Genomic DNA, 23,613 nt, shown 5'->3' on the forward strand with positions numbered 1-23,613 from the left:
ATCTATGTCGCTCACTCAGTCCCAACTCCTCCATAAAGACTTCCGATGAACATAATAGAACAAACTCACGTGTTTTGCCATGGAACAATGGCTAGTTTCTAGAATTAGTATTTTTTTTCCTTCCCTTTCCTTATCTCCCGCTCTCCACTAATAATAAAGTGAAACTTCTTATAAAGCCAAATTGCATAGTCTGGCTTTTGAAAGGAAAAAAATACACTACAACATGAAGCGATGTTTGACACACAACCTGGCAAACAAATAAAGATTAATTTGGTCAAAACTAAGGTCAAATTCTGCCTGACTCCGTAATATGATTCTTCATACACAATTATCTTTTACTCTAATGTGTTAATGCACAACACTTAAGAAATGACTTACACAACAACAGAACCATTAATAGTGATAGCAGAAGACCTTCATTCAGTATTAAATATATGTGCACAATGATCATGTCACAAACATGCAGAAGATTGCTTGAGAAACTACATGTTGTAGATATTCCCACCACTTTTTTGGATTTGCAAAGATTCATCTATATTTAAACAGTTTAAAAATTCAAATTAACACTTCTGAAATAAAAAGTCATTTTCATAAGATCTAGAAATCTAAGATTTACACAAAGAGAAGTAACATAATTTGATATATAGGTGAAGAAATTTTGCTGGAACTATCACATTGCATCAGATGATTATGATTATACTGTGAGCAAAGTATGTAATATACTACTTACTACTGCTTGAACTTTGCGGCCATTGAGAAATATAAGCAGAGTTAAGTGCAGTTACATGTAACATGCCCGTGTGTTGCAACGGGAGAAAAACATATAATGAATACGCAAACGGAGAAACAATATATCTAAATCTCATACTAAAACGTGGAAATATGATGTAACTTACAAAGCTTATTTTTTCCGATTATCCCAAAATTAGTACCTGAATAACACATCGAATAAGGGCAACAGGTCATAGAGAAGTCAAATGAAAAACAAACTGAATTTCCTGGCCTTAATACATTGCATGGAGCTCCTTAAGAATCAGAGGGCCCTAATGTCTCATTTCCTGGATCTCCTGCAAGGCTGCAACAATCAATAGAGGCTTTTGCTTCTCTTATAGTATTGTAGTAGTCACGATAGCAGCGAAGACCACTGTGACACTAATATTATTATATCAGCCAAGATTTTAAGATTAGACAAAAAAAAGTACCTTCGGTTATTGAAGGCACAAATTATTAGTTTTGGGAATGCTTGGATTGAGAATTATATTTGTGGCCCATTGATCATGTGGATGGAATAAGATGGACATGACACACACTGAAGTAATTCTCAGGTAAATTTTGGGTAAAAAATAACTCTTAATCTTCATATAAATTAGATAGAAGGAAATATCATGAAGATGTATGCAGAATTGCAGACATATGTTCTCACTTAGCAAAATAAGCAATGCAATTCGAAGTCAACATTGGTGTCCGCCCATATTGTAGTATAACAGATAAAGTAATTCGTCTCATGTTCTAGTATTGAAATAAAGTAATCTTCAGAACTGATGTACCATCCTTATCCCATGAACTGCATTTGACAAGATAATTAGTAAAAGAACCAAGCAGATTCTTTCTGGTGAAATAAAATATATTTGCATGCTTAGACGTGTATTGAACCCTGCATGTTTAATTCAATCGTGCATCATGTTTTCTGCTAACCCTGCTACATCCCTTGTCAAAGTTTCGACTTTATTAAATCATCAGGAAAGTAGTTTAAACTCTGAAAGAGGACAGGAAGTACCACTGTTTCCACCAAAACATTAATATACGTTAGGCATAATTACGCATAAAAGAGTGAGAAAAATGGTTTCTTGTTCACTATAAAATATGAGCCTGAAAACCATTAGAGTACCAGGTTTGTGGTTTTTGACATTCAACTCCCCTTAAACATTCTGGTGCTTCTGTTTTGCTAACTGTACATGCTTTGTTTCTGTATCAGTACTGTTACATCTGTACCATGTGACATGCTTTCACTGTTCTGATGTTTCTCCTATCCTCAAGTTTATTAGTAAATTTTATTTGTACTAATAAACCCAGCAGTCATAAAAGAACTGAAAGATTGAAAGACACGTATAAAGATGATCTTATAAAACTTGTTCAAAGTTTTCCTCATGGCATCATTTTCTCTTAACTCGGTAAAATACGTTTCCAGTTGTACACATATGGTGCCAGCAGTGTGAATACTTTAAGACGGAATGATAAAATCACAAGTGCTGCAACATTTAATCCTACAAAAACAATTCAAGACATGTTTGTACTGAATATGTTGGATGTCAATACCAAGAGCATACCAATTTATCAAGAAGGGTGGTGAATTGTGAGCAGAACACGCTAGAAAGACAAAGCCTTTAAGATGTCCCTTTGAACATGAGATGCGGATCGTTTGTATTTACTGAATAGGTTCTGCTCCTGCCATTTACCTAACAAATGATTCAAGTTCCCCAGTTGCATCTAATTTTTTTAAGTAAAGATGCCAGATGTTAAGTTACTCACAGGGAATACAAATCTGCATCTCAAGCTCAAAGGTGCGGCACACAAGATTTCGTTCACTCATAGTCACACAATTTTTACAGAATTCATACAAACAATTGGTCGAATGGCACGCTCATTGAACGAGGCATTATCAAACACAATCATAAGCACAGAAGAAACTCACCTACATCTATCTCTGTGAACCAGCAAAGACATCCAAAATCCCACAACAATTCCACCATATTGCCCAATGCCATGCAACAGCCATAAAATCCCAGTCACACATATGCAGATCCGCAATTGTAATTAGCGTTCATGATCCAGGGGTCAGTGGAGAAACATCCCTGTCACATACTTCCTGAGTAGTCATTAGAGTAAATCAGTAAATCTCTTTGAATTAATTGCATACATACCTGGCCTTCATCTCTGATTGATGCGCAGGATGCACCTTGGCTGTGTCCCGGACCACCACCTCCTCGCTCTTCACCTCTGGTCCACGGACGGCCTCAACGCCAAGGAGTTCGCGCTGCTCCGCTCCATCGTGGCCGCGCGCGCGCCCAGCAGGCTGCTTGTGGTCGGCCTCTCGCCGCAGCTCCGCGCGCTCGCCGCGGTCAACTCCGAGCAGGGCGTTGCCACCGCCTCCGACAGCGCCGAGGACGCGCGGGGCGTGCTCGTTGGGCGTGGCCCCAGCAGCTCGGCGGCCGTCCATGTTTCAAGGTACCCCGACCCGGCCGGGGAGGCGTGGGCGGTGCTGCGGCGCGCGAGGTCGAGCCCGGTGTGCCGGCGCCCGACGGGGACGGTGCGCAAGTTGGGCTGCCGGCTGGTGCTGACCTACTTGCCGCGGGAGGTGCTCGACGCGAGGTGGGACGTGGTCGTCGTCAACGGGCCGAGCGGGGCAGGTCCCGGGGAGCCGGGGAGGATGGGCGCCATATACACCACGGCCGCGCGCGTGACGGGGGGCGAAGCGGTGGACGTGACGGTGCACGAGATGAACCGGACGAAGGGAAGATCTGACGCCACCGCCAATCTTCTCCACCCAGCGGCGCCATGGATGCCGACCGACGAGCGCCTCATCGCGGCTGCTGGCCGATGAGGACAGGGGAGCTCAGGTGCTGGGATGGAGACGCACCTACAGGGGGGCCGGGGACGCCGGAGGCGGAGGAGAGGCCGAGAGGGCCAGAGGCGGAGGGGAGAGCCGGACGGCCGACGAGTTCGCCAACGAGAGCCCCGCCGGAGCCGTCCCCCCTTCGACCTTCTCTGCTCGGCGGCGCAGCTCACGCGCGTATCCATGATGGCGTCCACGATGTTCGATCGGCATGGTTCAGCGGTCTCTCAGATCTCTCTACTTATAGGTGTGCCGCTCCTATCCCGATGGCTACGGAGGTGAAGGAGTCTCCGAAACGTTTTAAGGAAATTTTAGCCAGAAGTTTGGGCACGTAAAACATATAGTACCACCTCGTGTATATGTTTTTAATTCAAAGTAAAAGCGTAAACTTACGGGAAAAAGCGTATTGTGACGGTGAACCCGACAAAGTCGATCCGTGCTTTATTATTAGGGATAGACTAGTATAGTACTAGTACTAGTAAAAGGGCCCGTGCGTTGTAACGGAAAAAAAATAACACACGTTCAAGATTTTAGCAATCCAATCACCGACTTGCATATGTCTAGTTCATTCAAGCACTGGCTCTTCTGCCATAACCTCTAAGCTCATCATCGCTTCACTGTGAAGTTGAGAGAGTATCCATATCAACACATATGCCAGATTATTGCTATATCTCACCCTTAGTCTTTTTAATTTTGAGAGGCTTGTTGATTGCCTATTTGGGAACATATATAAATTGATGGGATCATATGTAAATTTGCGAAGTGGTACGCTTTTTTTGGAGTAGATGATACTTCTAATTAATAAAGAATTTTTTATGGTATCGAAAGCTGGCCAATGACCCAATAAAGAGAATAGTAAAATGGATGTGGCTGAATCATCTTCTAAAAAAAGGGATGTGGCTGAATCATAGGCAGCCCGTGGCACTGAAATAAAAGGTCGCTTTCCATTAAAAAATGAAATAAAAAACATTCTTTCTATAAAAAGGCAGCTTGTAATGCGCCCAAGCGAGGAGAGGCCGAGCTCTTCCCCGTGATGCCATCTCCGCCGCCTTCCTCTCGGCTCCAACCGGCGAGCCCAACTGTCTGCTATAACCTCGCGTGGCCGCCCTTCTCTATGCATTCTCCATTCCCTTCCTCCCTCTCCATGGTCCCCTTCTTCTCCCGTATCTCTCCTCTCTCATCTCTCTCTCCTCCCTGTTGTTCCTTATCCCTACTGCTCCTGTACAATGAAGCAATTTGATGGGTAAAGAAGCGTGTCTATCGATTGGAGAATAATTTTATTTGATCGGTGATTGATGTAAAAAAATCATATTCGGTGAGTGCTCTCCCGTGTCCAGCCCGCTCGTGTACCCATCGCATTTGCATCTGGCTGTAGACAACGATTCCATGAGCCCTCTCGCACGGACGACGAGTGTCGTCTGACCCCCACACGCATCGTTGTTTGTCCTCCGATATTATCTTTCTTCTTAACCGCCCTCATCCTCGTCTCTCCCCCCATGCCTTTTCTCCCCACACTCTTGATTCTCTCTTCCTTCTCTCCCCTTTTCCCTGTCCAGCGGGGAACTACCACCGTGCGCAGCACTCCCAGTCCCCCCTCAACGGTCGCCACTGCTTCAAGACCTTCCCCGTAGGCTCTCATTCCAGATCGGATCGGATCGAGGCCACCACCGAGCCTCCCGAGCGCCTCCTTTCTCCTTCTTCCTCCACCATATTTCTTTTTCGGTTGGCCATGAGCCAGCCAGCAGGGGAGCCTAGCCGCTGCCTTCCAGGTCGCTGGAAGCCGGCACCCGTCCCGTCGTCCCCCCTTCGACCGACGCCGATAGAGCTGCCATCGACCGTCCGGAGCCATCCCTCGCGCGGGGGGAGGGGGGGTTGTGTCTCTGCTTGCCATCGATCGTCCCAAGCCATCCCTCGCGGGCGGGACGCCTGTGTCTCTGCTTTTCCTGTGTCTCTGCCAATTATTTGGTATTCCCAAGGTTTTCCATCTGAGTCGAGGGATTTGTAACCTCCCCCTGCGTTGCAACGAAAGAAAATAAAAACACATACCTCTAGTACAATATAAGCACAACTTAAGATTCCTCCACAGGTTCATCTTATATTTCAACATTGGCCACATCCGTGTTGTCGCTTATCCTCTTTCCTGCCAACCATGGTCGTGGTGTCCACCTGATCGCAATGTGTCTGAACGTGGCCAATCCCAAGGTGATGGTCCCGGCCACTACCTAAACGCTAAACCCATACACACTTTCCGTTGAATAACATCGTCGCAAGTGAATGTCTAACAATTCTAACCTAATATCGTCGAGCTGGACATGCCCTTCCCGAGCCACGGCCTGCACCTAGTACATACACCATCTCTCATACGCCCATTCACTTTTAAATTGTATATTTGTTTTTAAAAATGCATCGACATTCTTTTTGAAATACATAAATATTTTTTAAATCACATGAATTTCTTTAATTACAAAATATTAGTAAGCATGTGAACACTTCTTAGAATTTTTTTTGCGAATAGAACACTTCTTAGAATTACATGAACAAACTTTTCTTGATAAAAAGGTGAACAAATTTCAATTGGTGTGAGCATTATTTTGATATATGAACACTATTCTTAAAACTACATAAACATTCTAAAATTCATGAACGATTTTTAAAAACTACTACATGGCATTTTTTTAAAGGCACGACCACATAAAATTAGTACATGCGTAAATTGGATTTTAGATGTGTGGCAAGTGATCAGATTACACGTCTGCACGTCTAATTTTTTTTCTTGCTATAGTGAACGGGAGGAGAGCTATTCTCAATGATTTACTCTAGTTGTGCCCTGAGCCTGTGCAATTTTCTCGTTCGTGACTACGTGGCTCAGTAAGGAAAAAAAGGGCACTACGTGGAGTGCTACACGAAGGATATTTTGCTTTGACTGGTCAAAGCCCATCGCCAAGCGAAGCAAACCGTACAGCGCCGGAGCATTGCGCGACTGCCGGCGTCCTCGCCGCGCACGATAGTTGGGCTTGATTTGCTGTGCCAGCTCATGGGCTTCGTTCGCTAGGCCTATTCTGGGTATGGAAGGAAACTGAAACTGTGACAACGAAAACTGGACGGACGAAATTTAGTACCACCTCATGTATATGTTTTAAATTCAAACTGAAAACGTAAATTGATGGAAAGAAGCATATTGTGACGGTGAACCCGACAAAGTCAATCCGTGCTTTATTATTAAGGAGAGATTAGGGAAAGATTATACTAGGAAACATGCCCGTGCGTTGCAGCGGGAGAAAACCTAAGCAACGGATGGGAAACTCATCACTCTCTCCTTAGCCCAATAAGCACCCACATCAAATACTCCAGCATGAAGAAGAATTGTGCTTTCAGTGAAAGCATCTTTGCAAAGTGGCTATTTAGTGTATGAATTGTTTAGTTCATGGTTTTTCTTGTAATCATAGCATCACATCCTAGCCATCTCTGCAAAGCGGCTACGAAATATATAAATTTTTCAGTTCACGGCTTTCCTAGTAATCAATATCACATGACATTCTAACCATGTGTTTTTTCCATCTTGATAACACTAATTCATAGAAGAAGGCATATCATTGGGTGGTATCTTATTTGATATTTGTACTCCCTCCGATCCATATTAATTGTCGCTGACTTAATACAACTACAAAATAAATATGAGAGTTTGTGTGGTATTCGGGAGTTTGTCTGTCATGGTGAATAATATGGCCAACGTCGTATGTGTAGCAACGCTCAATTTATATTTATACTTTCCCACTTTTAAAATATGATAGCCGGAAAGTAAAAAGTTTATACTGCTTGGCCCTCTTTAGTTGACACGTTGCTGCCAGTATTAGTAGCACATCCTTCACACCAACATGACCACTTCCCTGGACATTATCAACGGGCCCCGATGGGTACGCAGAGCTACGGTATAGATGGTACAGTGAAGGGGAGTGTTCCCCCCTCCCAACCCTCGTGCATGGTGAAACAGGACGCGAGCAAGATGCACCGTTGTCGCACTATCTCTCTCTCTGCTTTTCATCCCTCCCTCTCTCCTCCATATCTCATCAAGACATTGATGACATCGAAAGTTGAGGAATATTTTTTTTCAATATTTCACTCATTTTTTAAATATCATATCTGGTATGTATTTGTAAGATGTGGCATTAATATTAAACTATGACATCCAACAGCAAGTAATAATGGGTGCTCATCCGAAAAAAATGTAATCGATGCATGCATCCAGCAGCTTCCGGTCCAGCACTACATCTAGCCACAACACCCACCGCCGCCCACTACGGGCCCCCTTATCCACACACAACAGAACCCCTCAAAAAAATCCACACAACACAATCGTCTTCCTCCTCTTTTTCTACATGCACCAGACGCTCTCCCTTCTTTTCTTCTCTATCCAGGACAGCAACCCCCTGTACTGTCGCTCGATCTGGCCTCCCGCTTAGTCGCCGCCTAGTGCTCCGGATTCAGCACCCTCACGCCCGACCAACAACAGCCCCCGCGCGGTGGCCGGGGGTAGCGTCCCCATGCCGTGGTGGTGGAGTGAGCGCGGCCTCGGCTCGGCCTGCGGCGGCGGGCCCAGCGCACGGTGGCCGACAACGGTGATTGTAGACTTGGCGTTCGTCGGCCGGTTGCGGCGTGGCTGCGTGTCCTGCGAGGCGGGCCTGTGGCGGAGGCACGTGAGGCTGTCCGGCATACTCATGCTTGGTGGCTGCCTCGGTTGCTGGTGTCGCAAGCTCGTCGGCGCTATCAATCTTTTTCTGAGATCCTCCGGCTCTGTCTCCTTATTGGCACACCCCAGCCTACTTTATTGGATTCAATCGCTTCTCCTCTTTGATTGGTCGTATCTCACCCTTTGGCTTGTTGATTCTTGCAATTTGGAAGGTATATAAGTTGCTAGAATTTGATACAAAGTGGCGGTGTGGGACTATTAATTCAAATCTGAAATCTTAGCACAAACTCTGGTTTCTGCAGTAGAAAGGGAGTGGAGGGCAGGTCGCGAGGACAAACTTTTTTAGCGGCCCATAATATAAAATTCTGGCCCGTTGACTTTTGCAGCTGCAAACGATGTTCGGAAGCACAGACGAAAATTAGAGACAAAATTTAGTACCACCTTGAATATGTTTCAAATTCAAACTGAAAGCGTAAATTCATGGGAAGAAGTGTATTGTGACGGTGAACCCGACAAAGTCAATCCGTGCTTTATTATTAATTATTAATTATTATTATTATTATTATTATTATTATTATTATTATTATTATTATTAGGGAGATACTAGCAAAGATGTCCGTGCGTTGCAACGGGGGAAACAAATTCTTGCACACTCCTAATGACACATATGTGTTTTGCCGTTTCTCCTTTTTCGTGTCCCTTGGTCATGTTAAAAAATAGACACACGGGAACATCGAGCCATGAAGACCACATTAAAAATTATTTTTCTTGTATGAGTAAATTATTAATTAATGTATTTCACTAAACGAAGGTGGAAATTAATAGATTAATTAATTTATGATCCACAACCTATACAAAATAAGAAACTCTTACAAAGCATACCTTATAAAGAAATCTGCATAAAATCTCAACTGAACAACAAATATATAGCAGTTTTAATAAGATGGACGGAAATCAATGGTAAACTGATGCAATTATAAAGAAAGGTCAGGTAACAGCACCAATTGATCAACTGGTCAACATGTATTGTCGGTTCTACTTTGTCTTGGAATGGAAGCCGTGGCAATAATAATCCCCTCGCAAAAAAGACACCGATTGTCGGTGCAATGCGCATAGTCAGTAGTTATTTGAACTGACAATATTTCCCTATTTACTTTATTAGCAATTGATTCCTGATTGAAGCCATATGTTCAGATAGATAATCCATGCCTTAGGACTGAACCCGTGGCAATAATAATTCCACAAACATATTGTCCTACAGCAAAAAATGTTGAGAAGGGATAGAAGCCTGGAATGATTGAACCTAAGGAGAGAAGGTAAACGGTACCTTTGCTATTGGCCAGACAGAGCAGTACAGCTCTAGCAGGTCAATCTCATCCGCGTCGAATTCATCGAGCATGGTGTGTCCGTTATTCCCTAGCAGGGTCGGCCACATGAACGTGTGCCTCTACAATACAAAGCACATCTCTATGCCTTGCCTCCACTGTTTTAAGTTTAACATGGAAGCTATATGCCTGTAGCTCCCCTCCCTTTCCTCCTGCAGTCCACCATGGAGTGTGTATGCCTTTTCTGTGTCTTCATGAGCCCCTCCGTCAAAGTTATGTACGTTGAACAATCCCTTTTGCATCATCTCATCCAAACTAACATTAGCTTCTTTGAATTGCTCGCCGGTGCATAGCTTAGTATCATACTTTGCACTCTTCTGGTCACCCTACTTCAGATGGGCAAATAATGCAACATTGTAAGTAAGTACATCAGGATGCAATACTTGGCCAGTGTGTTCGTACTGCCGTTCCCTGGCTGCGCCGTCCACATGAATGCAGGCACATCCGGATATGCACGATGGTCTTCGCCCTCGGCCACTAACCTGGGTTCAGATGGCCGCTGCTGCAGAAGGGTTGCCCTTCTGGAACTTGGCGGCGGCGAGCCTCAGGTTGACGGCCTTGCTGATGCATCCCCCCTCGGCGTCGTGGAACACGATCGCTAGGCTTGGCAGCAGGAGTGTTGCCTTTCTGGAACTCGGCGGCGGCAAGCCTCGGGTTGATCACCTCGAGGATGCATCCCTCGTCGGCGCCGTGGCAGACGACGCCCAGCAGTAGCAGTCAGTCCGCGTGGGCCTCCTGAAGCTCGCAGGCGGCGAGACTTGGGTCAGGTGCGTCGAGGATGGACCGGCGCCGTGGAGGTTTCGCCCAGATTTCTTTTGATTCGATTTTATTATTATGGTGCGACGTGAGGGAGGAAATCGGGGCGGTTAAATTATTTATAGCGCTTCGATCAGTTTCCGAGTTGTAATACAAGCTTCGTTCTTCGATGGAGTCAGACATGAACTCATGCTATGGACGAACAGATAGGCGGTGGGCTGGAAGCAACGGGCTGGGTGGGCCAGATCAGGCTGGACGTGCGGACATATGCGGTCGAACGATTTTTCTGTTGAATGTTCAGGCCGAAGCAATAGCTGCTTTATTATTAGGGAAATATTAATACCACCTTGGATATAGAAAATAAGTATAGATATGTTGAAGAAAAAAAACTGAAAGCGTAAATTCACGGGAAAAAGCGTATTGTGACGGTGAACCCGACAAAGTCAATCCGTGCTTTATTATTATTAGGGAAAGAAAAAAACTGAAAGCGTAAATTCACGGGAAAGATTCTATGACATCCGGTGCACCAGTAGCACCATAAGTACGCGTGCACCGGATACATATCCCACCGGACGTCATTCGGCAAAAAAAAAAGGAAAAGAAGAGAGCAACACACCGGACGCCCACGTCTGGATTTTCTTTTTCTTTTTTCAAGTCCCGACCCTCCTTGCAGTTTGCGTGAGTGCGCGTGAATAAATGGAGAAACCGAAACGCAACCGTAGCCGGCTCTCACAGCTCTCTGTCCAACTCCAAGGGAGGAAGGCAGTCGACATCAACCTGCAGCAGCGTCGACCAGCTCCAACTTCCAACGAAATCCTGGCTCGTGTGGGGAGAGCGTGCATGTGCCGGCTCGGCCCTCGCGGCACCGTGCTCTCCGCTCGTCTCAACAGAGCGCCTACGCCGTAGAGACTGGTGGAAAAGCGTGGAAAGCTCACTCAGGTCCTTTTCACCGCCCAAGAAGAAGAGCTTCGACTCTTTGTTTGCGCCATTGCGGCCTTGAAGGAAAGCATATTCTCGTGATAGCACATGCCAAAGACCCAGGAAATGGTTAAAACTTACACGTACGCCATTCTATCGACCCACCTGCTTCGATGGGAAATACCAGCATGTATATCTATGAATTGAGATGACATGCATATTCATCTTATTTTATTTTTTGCGAGGGAGCACTGTTAAACATGTATCACGGGTCACGGCTCCACACGGCTCCGCATAGAGTAGTTAGGAGATATATCTTCAGGTTGTTAGCATGGTTATCTTTTATCTGTTTATTCTTCTCTATCTCCATGTATTTCTCTGGCCGGTCTCACCCTAATCAATACATATATCATGCGGGCTCCCATGTTACGGGAGTTGAGACGCTTCTACAATTTTCACATGGTATACAGAGCAGGCCTCTTCCATAGCATCTAGCTCATCTTCCTCCATCCTTTCCATCTTCAATCCACCACGCCCCAGCCATGTCCTTCTCCACCGCAATCATCTCCTCCGGCCTCAACTACAACACATCAGAACCCCTCAGCCGGACGAACTACGTTCTCTGGCGAGCCCAAACACGATCCCAGATACTGGGCGCTGGCTTGTTTGGCTACATAGATCAAACCATAGAGGAGCCTCCCAAAACAATCACTAGCAAAGACAAAGATGGTAAGGAGCAGGTAGTTCCCAATCCTGCCCATAACCCCTGGTTAGTTCAAGATCAACAAATCGTGGCATATCTCCTTCGTAATCTGTCCAAGGAGGTGCTTGTTCAAGTGGCTTCGCTTGAATCATCACATGCGATCTGGACTGCATTAGCAAATATGTTCTCTGCAGTTTCCTTGTCCCGCGTGAACAACATCAGATCTGCCCTTACAAACGCCCAGAAGGGATCTCAGTCAGCCTCCACCTACTTCGGGCAGATGCGCGCCCTCTCTGACGAGCTTGCGGCGGCGGGCAAACCGCTTGGGGAGGGAGAGCTCATCTCCTTCATCGTCGCCGGGCTTGATATGGAATATCAACCGATCATCTCTGCACTCGACGTCCGCACCGAGCCCATCACCGTCGACGCGCTCTTCTCGATGGTGGCAAACTTCGATCAGCGCGTTGAGATGTTCAACGGCGCTTGTCGTGGAATTGTCACGGCAGATGTCCTAGTGCGAGGACTTGATCGTGAGGCCAATGCATCTTTGTAGTAGCTTGAGAGGGGTTGAGCGGAATCGAGATACGCAACACAAGACAAGGATTTAGATAGCTTCGGGCCCCGGGAAACATCATCCGGTAATAGCCCTACATGCTGTTTGTGGCTAGGTCTCATTATGATCATGAGGGAGTCGCCGGTAAGCCGGCTCTTTGTGTCTAACCCTAGAGATTGTTTCTTCTTGCTTGTCCCTTCTTTGGGGAGCCCTGCCCCTCCTTATATATGTTGAAGGGGCAGGTTACATGACTAGTCCTAGTAGGATTAGGATTGCTCTACTACAATTGGAGTCCTAGCCTTGCTTCCTTGGTAGGAGAATATTCCTTATGCCTTTCCTCATAAACCGGCCCACCATAACATGAGCCGGCCTTCTGGGCTTTGGGCCTACTCTTCTGTCTGACCCGCCGTTAGGGCCATCCGTGAGTCGCCAGGCTCGTGAGTCGCCACTCCGGCGGGTTACCAATGAAAACGCCAAGCCCGGCCAGGTCATACTTCCGGCCGGGTCATACCGCGGGGTATATCCCCAACATGAGCCCCCAATTTAATTTGGATTCATCCATATTAAACTGATCCTGTAAAATAAACACAAGAACAAACTTGATAGGTTGTGCTACGGGTTAAATATTTTCCTGAACCGACACCTGATCATCTTTAAGTCCTTGTCGTTTTCCTCCTGGATGCATACTCAAGATCTTATAGCAAATCTCTTTTAACAGATATGTCTAAACCTCGCCAATGCAAAAAATCCAGGCACTTCTTCTAAAAAATCCGGGTCAATAAGCCAACTTCATAACCAATCTGCTGACATTGGCTCTTGTAGAGAAATATTATAAGAAATAATCCATTTGAGTCGGCCTTCAATGCTCTGACTTGACAAAAATATTGGTCTTGAAATATTCAACTGATATTCAGCCGGCTTAAAGATGTAGATCTTGCCGATGATTGCCAAAATTGCCGGGTTATAAATAACTGATGCCGGGTCATGATTGTTGCAGACACCGGGTTAATCTGGTCTACTCCAAACTGGGAATTAGTCATAAACTGAATATTCCACATATGTAGCCCCAAGTGCCGGGTTGTCATGCTTGCAGCAACCTGGGACTTGTAATTGTCTTATGCTCATAAAAACTTCAACCAGTGGTCATTATGCAATAATGAGCAGGGACTTTGTAAATATGATCATGTAAACTTGACCAACAACGTGTAGCCCCCAAGGGCCGGGTCAGTAAGATATTACCGAGCTGGGACTTTGTATATGATTCATTGATAATCTCTACTCCTAATGGACGACTTGGTGAATAGTCCGCGCGGTTTATTTTCGCTGGTTTTTTTCGTCATCCTCCCACCTCCTTTTTTTTTCGTCACTCCTCCCACCTCCCCATCGACGCTGGTTTCTTATTCACCGGTTTATTTACCCCTCAGCTCTTTCCTTGCAAATCAGCACTTTCCAAATGTACACGCAATCACGGATCTAACTTTACTAACTTACCCAAATCAACCGATACCTCCCATTATTGCAAATTTCTTTAGGAAACAAATAATAGATTTTAAAGAAACAAATAAAAGATTTTAAAGACGCATCATACACCATAGAAAAAAAACTCATTATGAAAGCATTATGTACCTACTTAATTTGTTATGAAAGGTTTTCAGGATCCTCTCTATCCCATATTCCCATCCCTATGAATCGAAGTCCCAGCTTCGTTGCCGCCGCCGACGTACGAAGTCCTTCGTTGCCGCCGCCGACGTACGAAGTCCTTCGTTGCCGCGATCTCGTTCGATCTCCCTGCCGCCGACCCTTCGTTGCCGCCGCCCACGTACGATCCCCTGCGATCCCACGTCCGGGATCGCCACCACCGATGTAAGGGATCTTCGCCGCCAATCTCCCACAGGAACGCCGCCGCCGCCGCCGACCTTCGAGGGGAGATGCCGTCGCCGCCTGCGCTAAACCCGAGGCGCACGATGATGCAGGGGCGCGACCTGGCGACCGTCGGAGCATGGCGGCGCCCGATGTGGCGCGGGGTTGAGGAGCTACGAGGGGTGCAGCAGATCCGGCTGGAGTTGTGCACGTGGTCTGGTGATGGTGGCCTCCGCCTCCGGACCAGAATCCGCCACCGCGACCTCTCATCTATGCGTCGAGCTCCTCTTCCCGTCTCTCTGGTATCCGTTGGCGCAACTGCTGCCATGGCCACAAGCCCGCAATGAGGACCTCCGCCGCAGCCGTAGCCATGTTGAGGAGGTCAGTATTCTTCTGCTAGCTCCGCGCATGGCAAGCAGGTTGGTTGGCGGCTTCCTTGAACAAGCAGGAACCATTCCCATCAGCAGAACAGAGTTTGTTGGCTTTAGCATTCGGGTCAGTTAACCTATTTATGTTTAGGCAATTCGTTCTCCCATGTAACCATTGATACAATTTGTATGTCTTGCAACTCATGCAGGGTGAGTCACCAATAGGAAAAGAAAACATCCGATTCAGATGCTAACCTATGTTTATTGCTGATTTCACCTACCACCTGTGTTCAGGCAGAGATGTAGCCAACCTTCTCTAATTTTGTTCTTGGAAACCATGAACGGCCACTGATGGTGATGAAAAAAATAAAGAACGGAAGCAGGTAACTGGACCTATCTTCAGGCCTGGACTGTTACATTTTGTCATAATCTGTCTTATTGGTACCTTCCTCTTTGTTTCACAATGTCATAATCTGTCACCATTGTTACTCTGAATCTGACCGCAGCCAGACGGTCTTGATATTTGCACCAGTCTGTGTGTCGTCTCAGGGGACTGCAAGCACGAGGAGGGTGTCAAGCCCCGGTGCGGCACCATCAACAACAACACCTCCCAGCTCCTCACTTACGGATCATCATCGCCATCTTCTAAATCTTCCTCTTCCTGCCAATGTAATGCTCAGTTAGATTATACAAACTTAGCAAATCTCTTTGGTATACTGACGCGCTGAACAAGAACATAATGGTGCTGAATAGTTCTCAAGAATTTTTTCGTATGATATGTATATACAGTAGCTGGTTCGTCACGTGGTGAACTGCTTTGTAAATTTGTGATATTGTATTAACTGACGCTGATTGATTGAGAGATTGCAGGGGGTGTGGTCAGACAAAGTGCAGGAATGGGAGGAGTGCGCCAAGAATGAGACGGCGTGCCCTGACATGTACATATGCTTGTTCTTTTTTTCATTTTTTCAAAGGAAAAGGAAAAAATGTTCACTAATTATTCGGTTGTGTATAATTAGGAGCGCTTATTACCTCAAAAAAATAGGATCGTGTAACTGTTTATTTATGGTACAAATTATCATTTGCCGTTCTATATTGCCACAAAAGTTTCTTGAAAATCACAAAAAGAGGGCCAGTGATGCTTATGGGAAGAAGGAAATAAAAGCACGTAATGTGACCTACCATTTTGTTCATATTCTTTGTATTCTTTGAAGTAACTGCCTTTCAGAACTCGAGCGAATGTGCCTGGAAATGCATCCACCCTTCCCTAAGGACGAAGTCCAACACTCCAACCCCGGCTGGTGTACGATGGGAACAACAGGCTATTTCATCACAGACTCACGGTAACATACTGATTCTTCCTCTTTTTAATCAACAGTTTTCCGTTCATCGACGAGAAGGAGCTATTTGCATTCCTAATTATTGTGTGTGCGAGAAGTAATTGAAGAACAATACATCAGCTAATCTTAGTGAATTTCATAATGCATGACGACAAATGCAACCATTTTTAGATAACAAGATGCATGTTGTTGCGGTACACAAAATTGAGAACTAATCCTACTTAAGAGAAGCAAATTACAAGATAGCAAGACATGAACTACTTGATGTATATCTGAACAGTATTATAGGATGGACAATTTAAATCCATTGCTGGACTTTTGGACCAAGCGATATAGGATGTCCAATAAAAAGCTTGACTGAAATAAACTTTTGGCTCGGTGGTCTTTTGAGACCTAACTTACAAATTGTATAACTTTTGGCTCACTGAACTTGGTGTTTTTTTTGCAGCATGATGATTTCAGAAGTACAGTTGAAACATTCTTCTATATGTTACCCTCTGCTATGAGACTGTACTGTTGAAACTGAGCAGCAAAACTTCATTGATAATGCATTGATATATCTTATTAGGATTATCGTGTCTCATGTGTTAGCTTATTAGTTATGATAGTGGAAAATGGTTCGTTTATTTAACCAACCATCACACACCCATTATTCTGGTGTGTCCATATGCATTTCTTCTTTCTTTAGGCTTGGAACTTTATACATGAAAATAGATGTTGGCCAGAGTTAGGGTTGCTCTACTAGGCACATCTTATTTCAATGAGTATCTATAGTTTCAGCTCATTAGCTTGTGATTTTCTCTAAAATAAAGTATGGTACCATGTCATGTAATGAATGTAATATTGGTTGTTTTTTGTTGTTCCTTTCCTTAGACATCTTTCCTCTTCAGTGATTTACTGCAAAAGTATTATTGATCTCCTATGTCGAGTGTCGACAAATAAGCAATTTCAATGCCTTTCCAGTGATGAATCTCAATGAAGTGGAAGGAGAGAACATGATCTCGGTAAAGATATTGTACAATTTTTTTTGTAGAGCAATAGCAGATTTTATTGCTTAGTTTTTATATTCTCTTTCGAATGTATTTTTACGCATTATTGACTTGGAATAGACGACATCTCACAATCATGTTTGAAGTAACTCTACAAAAATCATAACATGGTTGCCTGTTGTTGTCCAGTACATTATGTTCCATTTTCTCCATAATTATGCTCCCTTTATGTGTGGTTCTATTCTGTTTACCATTTTTTTAATTCATTCATCCAATATTTGTTCTCGGGTCATTGTCTATTCTATGAGCAATAGGACCATAAGCCCTCCATGGATCTAATCGTGGGTACTACTTTTTATTGTTACCCAACTGACAATATCCTAACGAGCTATACATGGTAGCTATTATATTCAAGCTCCCTGAGTTTTTCCATTCGACCTTTAAATGTGTGTTATTTGTGGTAGATGTATCATTCAAAAGAGTATTGGTCAAGATCGTACATTGCACGTGCAAACTTAGTAACTTACTAGGCAAAAACACTTAGTCACAGTCGGATCTTTGTACTGCAAAAAAATGATAGTTGGATAATTCATGATAAACGTGTATTGATGGCAAAAACATTTAGCTATCTATACTTGCACTTAATTTTTGGGTTAATTGTAAAAATTGGGGGGGGGGGGGGGGGTGGCGGGCATGGTTCACCTATAAAGAGGTAGCGTTTCAGACTCTCGCATGATGACATACAGAAAAGTGTCTAGCTTTGTTGCAAGTCAGTTAAATTTCAGGTTTCTTCTAGCGCTTCCGATAAACATGAGGAAGGACTCCCCACAAAAAAAATTGAGAAGGATTACTATTGTTGTTCATGGGAAATTATCTTCCTTCGACATACACAGGCACTCATGCAACCATGAAATTATCTCTCTGACAAAGTACATATGTCAGCACGAGAAGTATCTTTCTTAGGTGTGCATTCGAAGTCTCTACTTAATAATGTTTTTTTATGTCCCAACCTGAATGATGAGAGTCCGCAAGTGAATTTTATAATAATCCATTTTATATTCTACTTACAAGTTCAAACAATAACCCTAATTTATCATGTAGTAAATTAGTTGTACTACATATACTCCATTTTTCTTATGTACCTAGCTTGCTCAATTTAAATAAAGGACACCATTTTGTTAATTTTCTTGAGCTTTGAAATCTAGATTTATTTGATGGAATATGTTGCAAATAAGATAGGAATGTGGAGGCGAATGGAGTGAGTGCAATAGGGGACAAGATTGATGGCGGGGAGAAGAGGTGCCACCCAATGCTATGGAGGGCCGGGAGAGTATCAAGGGAAGTGAGGCTGTAGGGACAGGAGCGGATGGGCTCCGCCAGTGGCGTGGAGAGGAGTGTTGCTGCCGTGGAGGGGAGAGGAGCTTGCGGTGAAGTTGTCGAGGGAAGGGAGGCGGCAAAATTGATGAATCATTTCATGTTCGTTTTGCAGTAATTTGTACATATTTAAGTTGAAGGGCCACCATCTTACTAACATAGGTCAAAAGGATTTTGTTTGCCCACATCCAGGTTGTGCTAAGGTAGGGATTCACTAAGTTTCCATTTGTATATATTTAAGTTGAAGGGCCACCATCTTACTAACACAGGTCAAAAGGATTTTGTCTGCCCACATCCAGGTTGTGCTAAGGTAGGGATCACTAAGTTTCCATTGCATGAAAACATATTTGCTCCTAATTCTCACCATACATCTTGAGTTCATAGCTGCAGTGTTCTTCTATCTAATGATGCTATCAATTGTACCCTGCCTAATATGTTTCATTGATTTGATTAGATGAAATAGCATGCCAATTCTATCTAACTGAAGATGTTTCACTGATTTGATTACATATACTTTCCTCTGACGGGTGATGGTGATTCCCAACTCCTCCTGGACCTGTTTATTGATGGCTATTTTTAAAGAATCATGATGTGATATCGTCCTTTCATTTGTTTCATGGATCTTTATTGCAGCGGTTCAAGAACCTCGAAGATGGCTACCTCTCCTTCCTCAAGATCGTGGCGAGAACAAGAGGATCAAAGTTGAAGATACATCAGCCACTGCATATGGCGAGGGGGCTGGAGAAGAAGTGACCAATACAACATGATGGGGGGCTTGTCGATGATGGACGAGATGGTCTTGATTCGGAGAAAAACAAGGACGACAACACAACAACGCAGGGGTTAAAGAGAGTAAGAGAAACATGAGGGCAGGGGGACTTGATGTTCCCGATGGTTTGCGTGCTTCGCTGTTGTGTGTTTGTGCTTGATGTGTTTGCAAAGGCACCTGATTTTGTATTGGCACATCTAAAAGTTTTTAAATTTTGTTTAGTAAATTGGCCACACACTCGCATCTTTTCTAACAATTCTTGACCACCTCAATACCGTTACTGATAAAATTATAAGTATTTGCTGAAACAACGTTTTTTACTAATAGAAATCACTTTCTAAACACAGAAGGCTTGCTTACGTTTTACTAAAATAATATTAGTTCACTTGCTTATAATTGTTAGGACACTAGGACTGAAATATTATCCAAAAATGTAATCGAGAGGAATGCCATCCATGCCGCAGCAAATGGTAGGGTGGGTGGGATGGGCAGGGCGAAGCTAAGAGTCAGTGGTGTTAATATAATATTCTGGTGGCCACAACACTCGGAGAAGGTGGTGACGCTATGGTGAGTAGAAAGTTGCTTTGCCATGACGGCCACCCTCGGCACAACGATGTGCACTCCATGGTACTGGGAATTGGCCAGGGGTCTCCTTGCCATGGAGATTGATGGCGCGACAACGCGACTATGCTTGGCGAGGCGAAGCTCGGGTAGAAGACCGAGACCGACGATGAGGGCGACGTCCCACCTTCTTGCCATGCCACATGGCTGTTCCCGTGGTTGTCCAACCCACATACAAACATGTCAGCTACGTTGCTCGAACTAATGGGGAGCTGTGAGCCCTTCTCTCCCCCCCCCGACTGGTGGGTAAGCTGGCTCGGTACCGATGCTGCGAAACACTGGCTCAATGCCGAGATGGCGAACCAAGAGGTTGGCGGGGAGAGAAGGAGGCGGGCCACACTATTGTGGGGACAGGAGTGGCCAGCAAAGCCGTGGATGGGGGAGGCGTTGGAGAGAGGAAGGGCGTGTTTCTACATGATGTGGATAGGAGGTGCCAAGGAGAGATGGCGGCGTTCGGTGCATGGCGAGGAGATGAGATGCGGCGACACTCGGTGGCTGGCTAGCTCTACGAGGTGAGCAGGAGGCAGCTGTGTGGTGAGTTACAGTGAGGGTGGCATTTTTCCTTCAAGAAAGGGAGAAAGGGGTAGCTGCTATGCACTGACATAATGTCACATAGCCTAACAAGTGATTTTTAGAGAAAATACCATCCATGTGATATATAGGTAGCCAACAATTTATAGCTCATTAAAATCGGGATGCAACTCACATCGTACCATGCAAATAAACCTCGCCATGGCAAACTCTGCCCGGTCGACCCTGCCCAGTCTTGCCCACGGGTTGGGCCCGAGCCTAGGTTTTGAGCCCGAATGACACGATGGGCTAGGCCTGGGCTTGCCATATTTGTGTTTTAGGGAAGAGGCCCGGCCCGATGCACGAGGGCCGACGGGCTTTTCACTGACGGGCCAGGCTTGGGCTTAAAATATAGGCCCGGGTGGCCGGGCCAGGCCCGGGCCTAGGTTTTCCGCATCGGGCTTTGTTAGGACGAGCCCGCCATCCATGGATGGCCACTATACATGCAAATGAAGTTGGACATATTTTAAACCCATCAATTAGATCTAAGTTTGGGACAAACAATTAGTTGAATTATGGCTCTCTATATACACAACTTTCTATTAGATTTCTTATCAATTACATCGTAAGTGAAATGGATTTCAATAAATTTTGGATTGTTAAGGGCAATCATTTCTATAGATACAAATTTTTGCATAAATTATATTTATATATGCAACTAGCGAATCAAATTTCCATGGCCCGTAGCAACGCACGGGCATTCTACGAGTAACATCATATGATGTAATCTCCACCATGGGGCTTGAACCCACGTCCACAAGGTTAAGAGCTTTGTACTCTACCAACTGAGTAGTGGATCTTTCAATATAATGGATTAAGGCTTGTGTACCTTGAATTTTCGATAGGAGCAATTGGTAGCCCCCAAGGGCCGGCTCATTACAATGGGATGAGTCGGGTCTTCAATAAGTTGATCAAAAAATGACTTTACATTAGCCCCCAAGTGCCATGGTGCATGCTGGCAGTGACATGGGACTTGCATATTTGATGTAATATCAATTTGAATAATGTAGCCCCCAAGTGCCTGGTTGTAAGCCTGCAGCGACTCGGGACTATTCCTTCCATTGTAGAATAATCATATCCATTGATAAAATAATAGCCATTGCGCTTAAAGCGACTTTGAAAACCTCAATCATAATACTGGTTATTGATAACCATAATAAAAATTCAGCCGTGTTGGCTATTAAATATTTGAATAATATAATCCGGTTTGGAAAACCGGTTCCTGTGATGTTGAATCATACTGCCAGTTTAGGATACCTGTGCAGTAAGGGTGATAACCCAATCTTTAGAAGACAAAAACTTCCAAATGTTTATGATTGTCATATATGGCGATTTATCATCCAAAGTCAAGCCGGGTTAAATAGAAACCACTCATATACACTTTAGATATGATCAAAAAAGCTTCAAGTAAAATCCAAAAAATTGTTTGCAAAAAGAGACTTCAAAAATTTTGAGGCTTCTGATTCGAATATGATCAGAAAACCGTTCCAAAGGGGTTAAGCTAAGATTCGAATACGATCGTATAGCCCCCAGTGGCTTTGGCGTTGCCGATCAAGAGGGTACCGACAGCTATGTTATCTTTGGTTCGAATACGACCTATGTTTGAACAGGAAGCCCCCAAATGACCTTGAGAATTGTTTAACGACGCTGATTCGAATACGATCCACGTCGGACCCAAAGGGGTTGAGCTATGATTCGGATACGATCAAGAAGCCCCCTAGTGGGTTTGGCAGTGTGCCAATCAAAAGGGTACCGACAGCTATGTTCTCTTTGGTTCGAATACGACCTATGTTTGAACAGGAAGCCCCCAAATGACCTTGAGAGGTTTTTAACGACCCTGATTCGAATACGATCCAAGTCGGACCCAAAAGGGATCTTCATTTTGAGCCGGAAATTTTCTGACGGCCTTTAAATTTGCACCAATGTGGCAGTAGCCTCGGGTCCGGGTTATTTTTCCCTCCAATGACCCGGAGTTCTTGAATTTACTGAAAACCGGCAACATTTGCTGAGTCATGTCATCATAGCCCCCGAGTCCCAAGAGGATTCAAGGAGTTGTCATGAGATTCTCCACAGTTGACCATGATATAGACCGGTTTGAGTCCTGCATGGGAGAACTTGCAAACCGGAGTAATTGCTCTTTTAAAGAAAGTAATATGTAATATAAAATATACTGGATGGATTTCACCTGATATGTTAGGCCAGAGATTATCCGCCGTGGAGTTGATGATCACTACGGTGAAGCTGAAAGCCATCACGGGCAAGTCAGCCGAAGGTACAGATGAGTCAGCCGCGGCGGTTTAAACCGGAGCGGCGGGCGAGTCAATCGCGGGCGCGGTAAGCTGCGCGGACGGGCAAGTCAACCACGTCGTGTTGATGTAGCGAACAATTGTCCTGCATCAAATATCACCAACCCAGAGTAATTGCTCTTAAAAGAATAAAACATGTATTGATGAAATTCATAGGAAAAATAACACCTGGTATTTTTTGTCGGATGACTGTGCTGGATAATGCATAACACTGCTTTGGCTTTTGACAGAAGAATTGCTCTGATGTGTGCAAACATAGTGATTGGAGACTGAAATATGCCAACACGTCTCTTTTGGTTCCCTTGAAAACCGTGCCATATTGAGAGGAGTAGTAGTACTGGTTCTCCTATCTTCAAGTGCCTAGGATGATTGAGTTCTCTGTACGTAGTCTTTTGGTCTGCGACTAGTACTTGACCGTGAAATCTTTCGCACGAGCAGTGATAGGAGAGACTGATGGAACTTGTTGCTTTTGTCTTCTCATGCATGTATGGCAGATATTTCTTTCCTTTCTTCATCATTAAGTCATCCATGCAAATTGATAAACCAGTCTCTCCAGAGCTCGAGAGGCAGCGGCTTAGCAGCAAATGCGAGGCGGCTCTCCTGCTGTAGCTTGAGGCAGACGGCTCAACTCTCCCGCTGCTGTGGTTGAGGCAGCGTGAGATGAAGCGGAAGCAACCAGAGCACATGTGGGGTAACATGACCCGGCCAGGCGCAGCGCGAGATGAAGCAGAAGCAGTTGCAAGGCCGAGCGGCTCATAGCTAGCGGAAGAAGCGAAGAAAACATATTGCAATGGTGACTCG

General features: G+C 44.7%; 1 protein-coding gene and 1 long non-coding RNA gene across 2 annotated transcripts; both read left to right on the forward strand.

Moving 5' to 3' along the window:
- Positions 1 to 2,737: 2,737 nt before the first annotated feature.
- On the forward strand, positions 2,738 to 3,601 carry LOC109733683 (arabinogalactan O-methyltransferase 2-like). Its single transcript, XM_020292910.4, has one exon. The coding sequence runs from the start codon at positions 2,942 to 2,944 to the stop codon at positions 3,599 to 3,601; it is 660 nt and encodes a 219-aa protein (XP_020148499.1). The 5' UTR covers positions 2,738 to 2,941.
- A 10,695-nt stretch (positions 3,602 to 14,296) lies between these two features.
- On the forward strand, positions 14,297 to 19,571 carry LOC120962085 (uncharacterized). The gene is made up of 2 exons (XR_006662007.2): positions 14,297 to 16,186; positions 16,632 to 19,571. It is a non-coding gene; the product is annotated as an uncharacterized lncRNA (long non-coding RNA).
- The last annotated feature ends 4,042 nt before the right edge of the window (positions 19,572 to 23,613 follow it).

Source organism: Aegilops tauschii, chromosome 1, assembly GCF_002575655.3.
Source record: "Aegilops tauschii subsp. strangulata cultivar AL8/78 chromosome 1, Aet v6.0, whole genome shotgun sequence".
NCBI lineage: Eukaryota > Viridiplantae > Streptophyta > Magnoliopsida > Poales > Poaceae > Aegilops > Aegilops tauschii.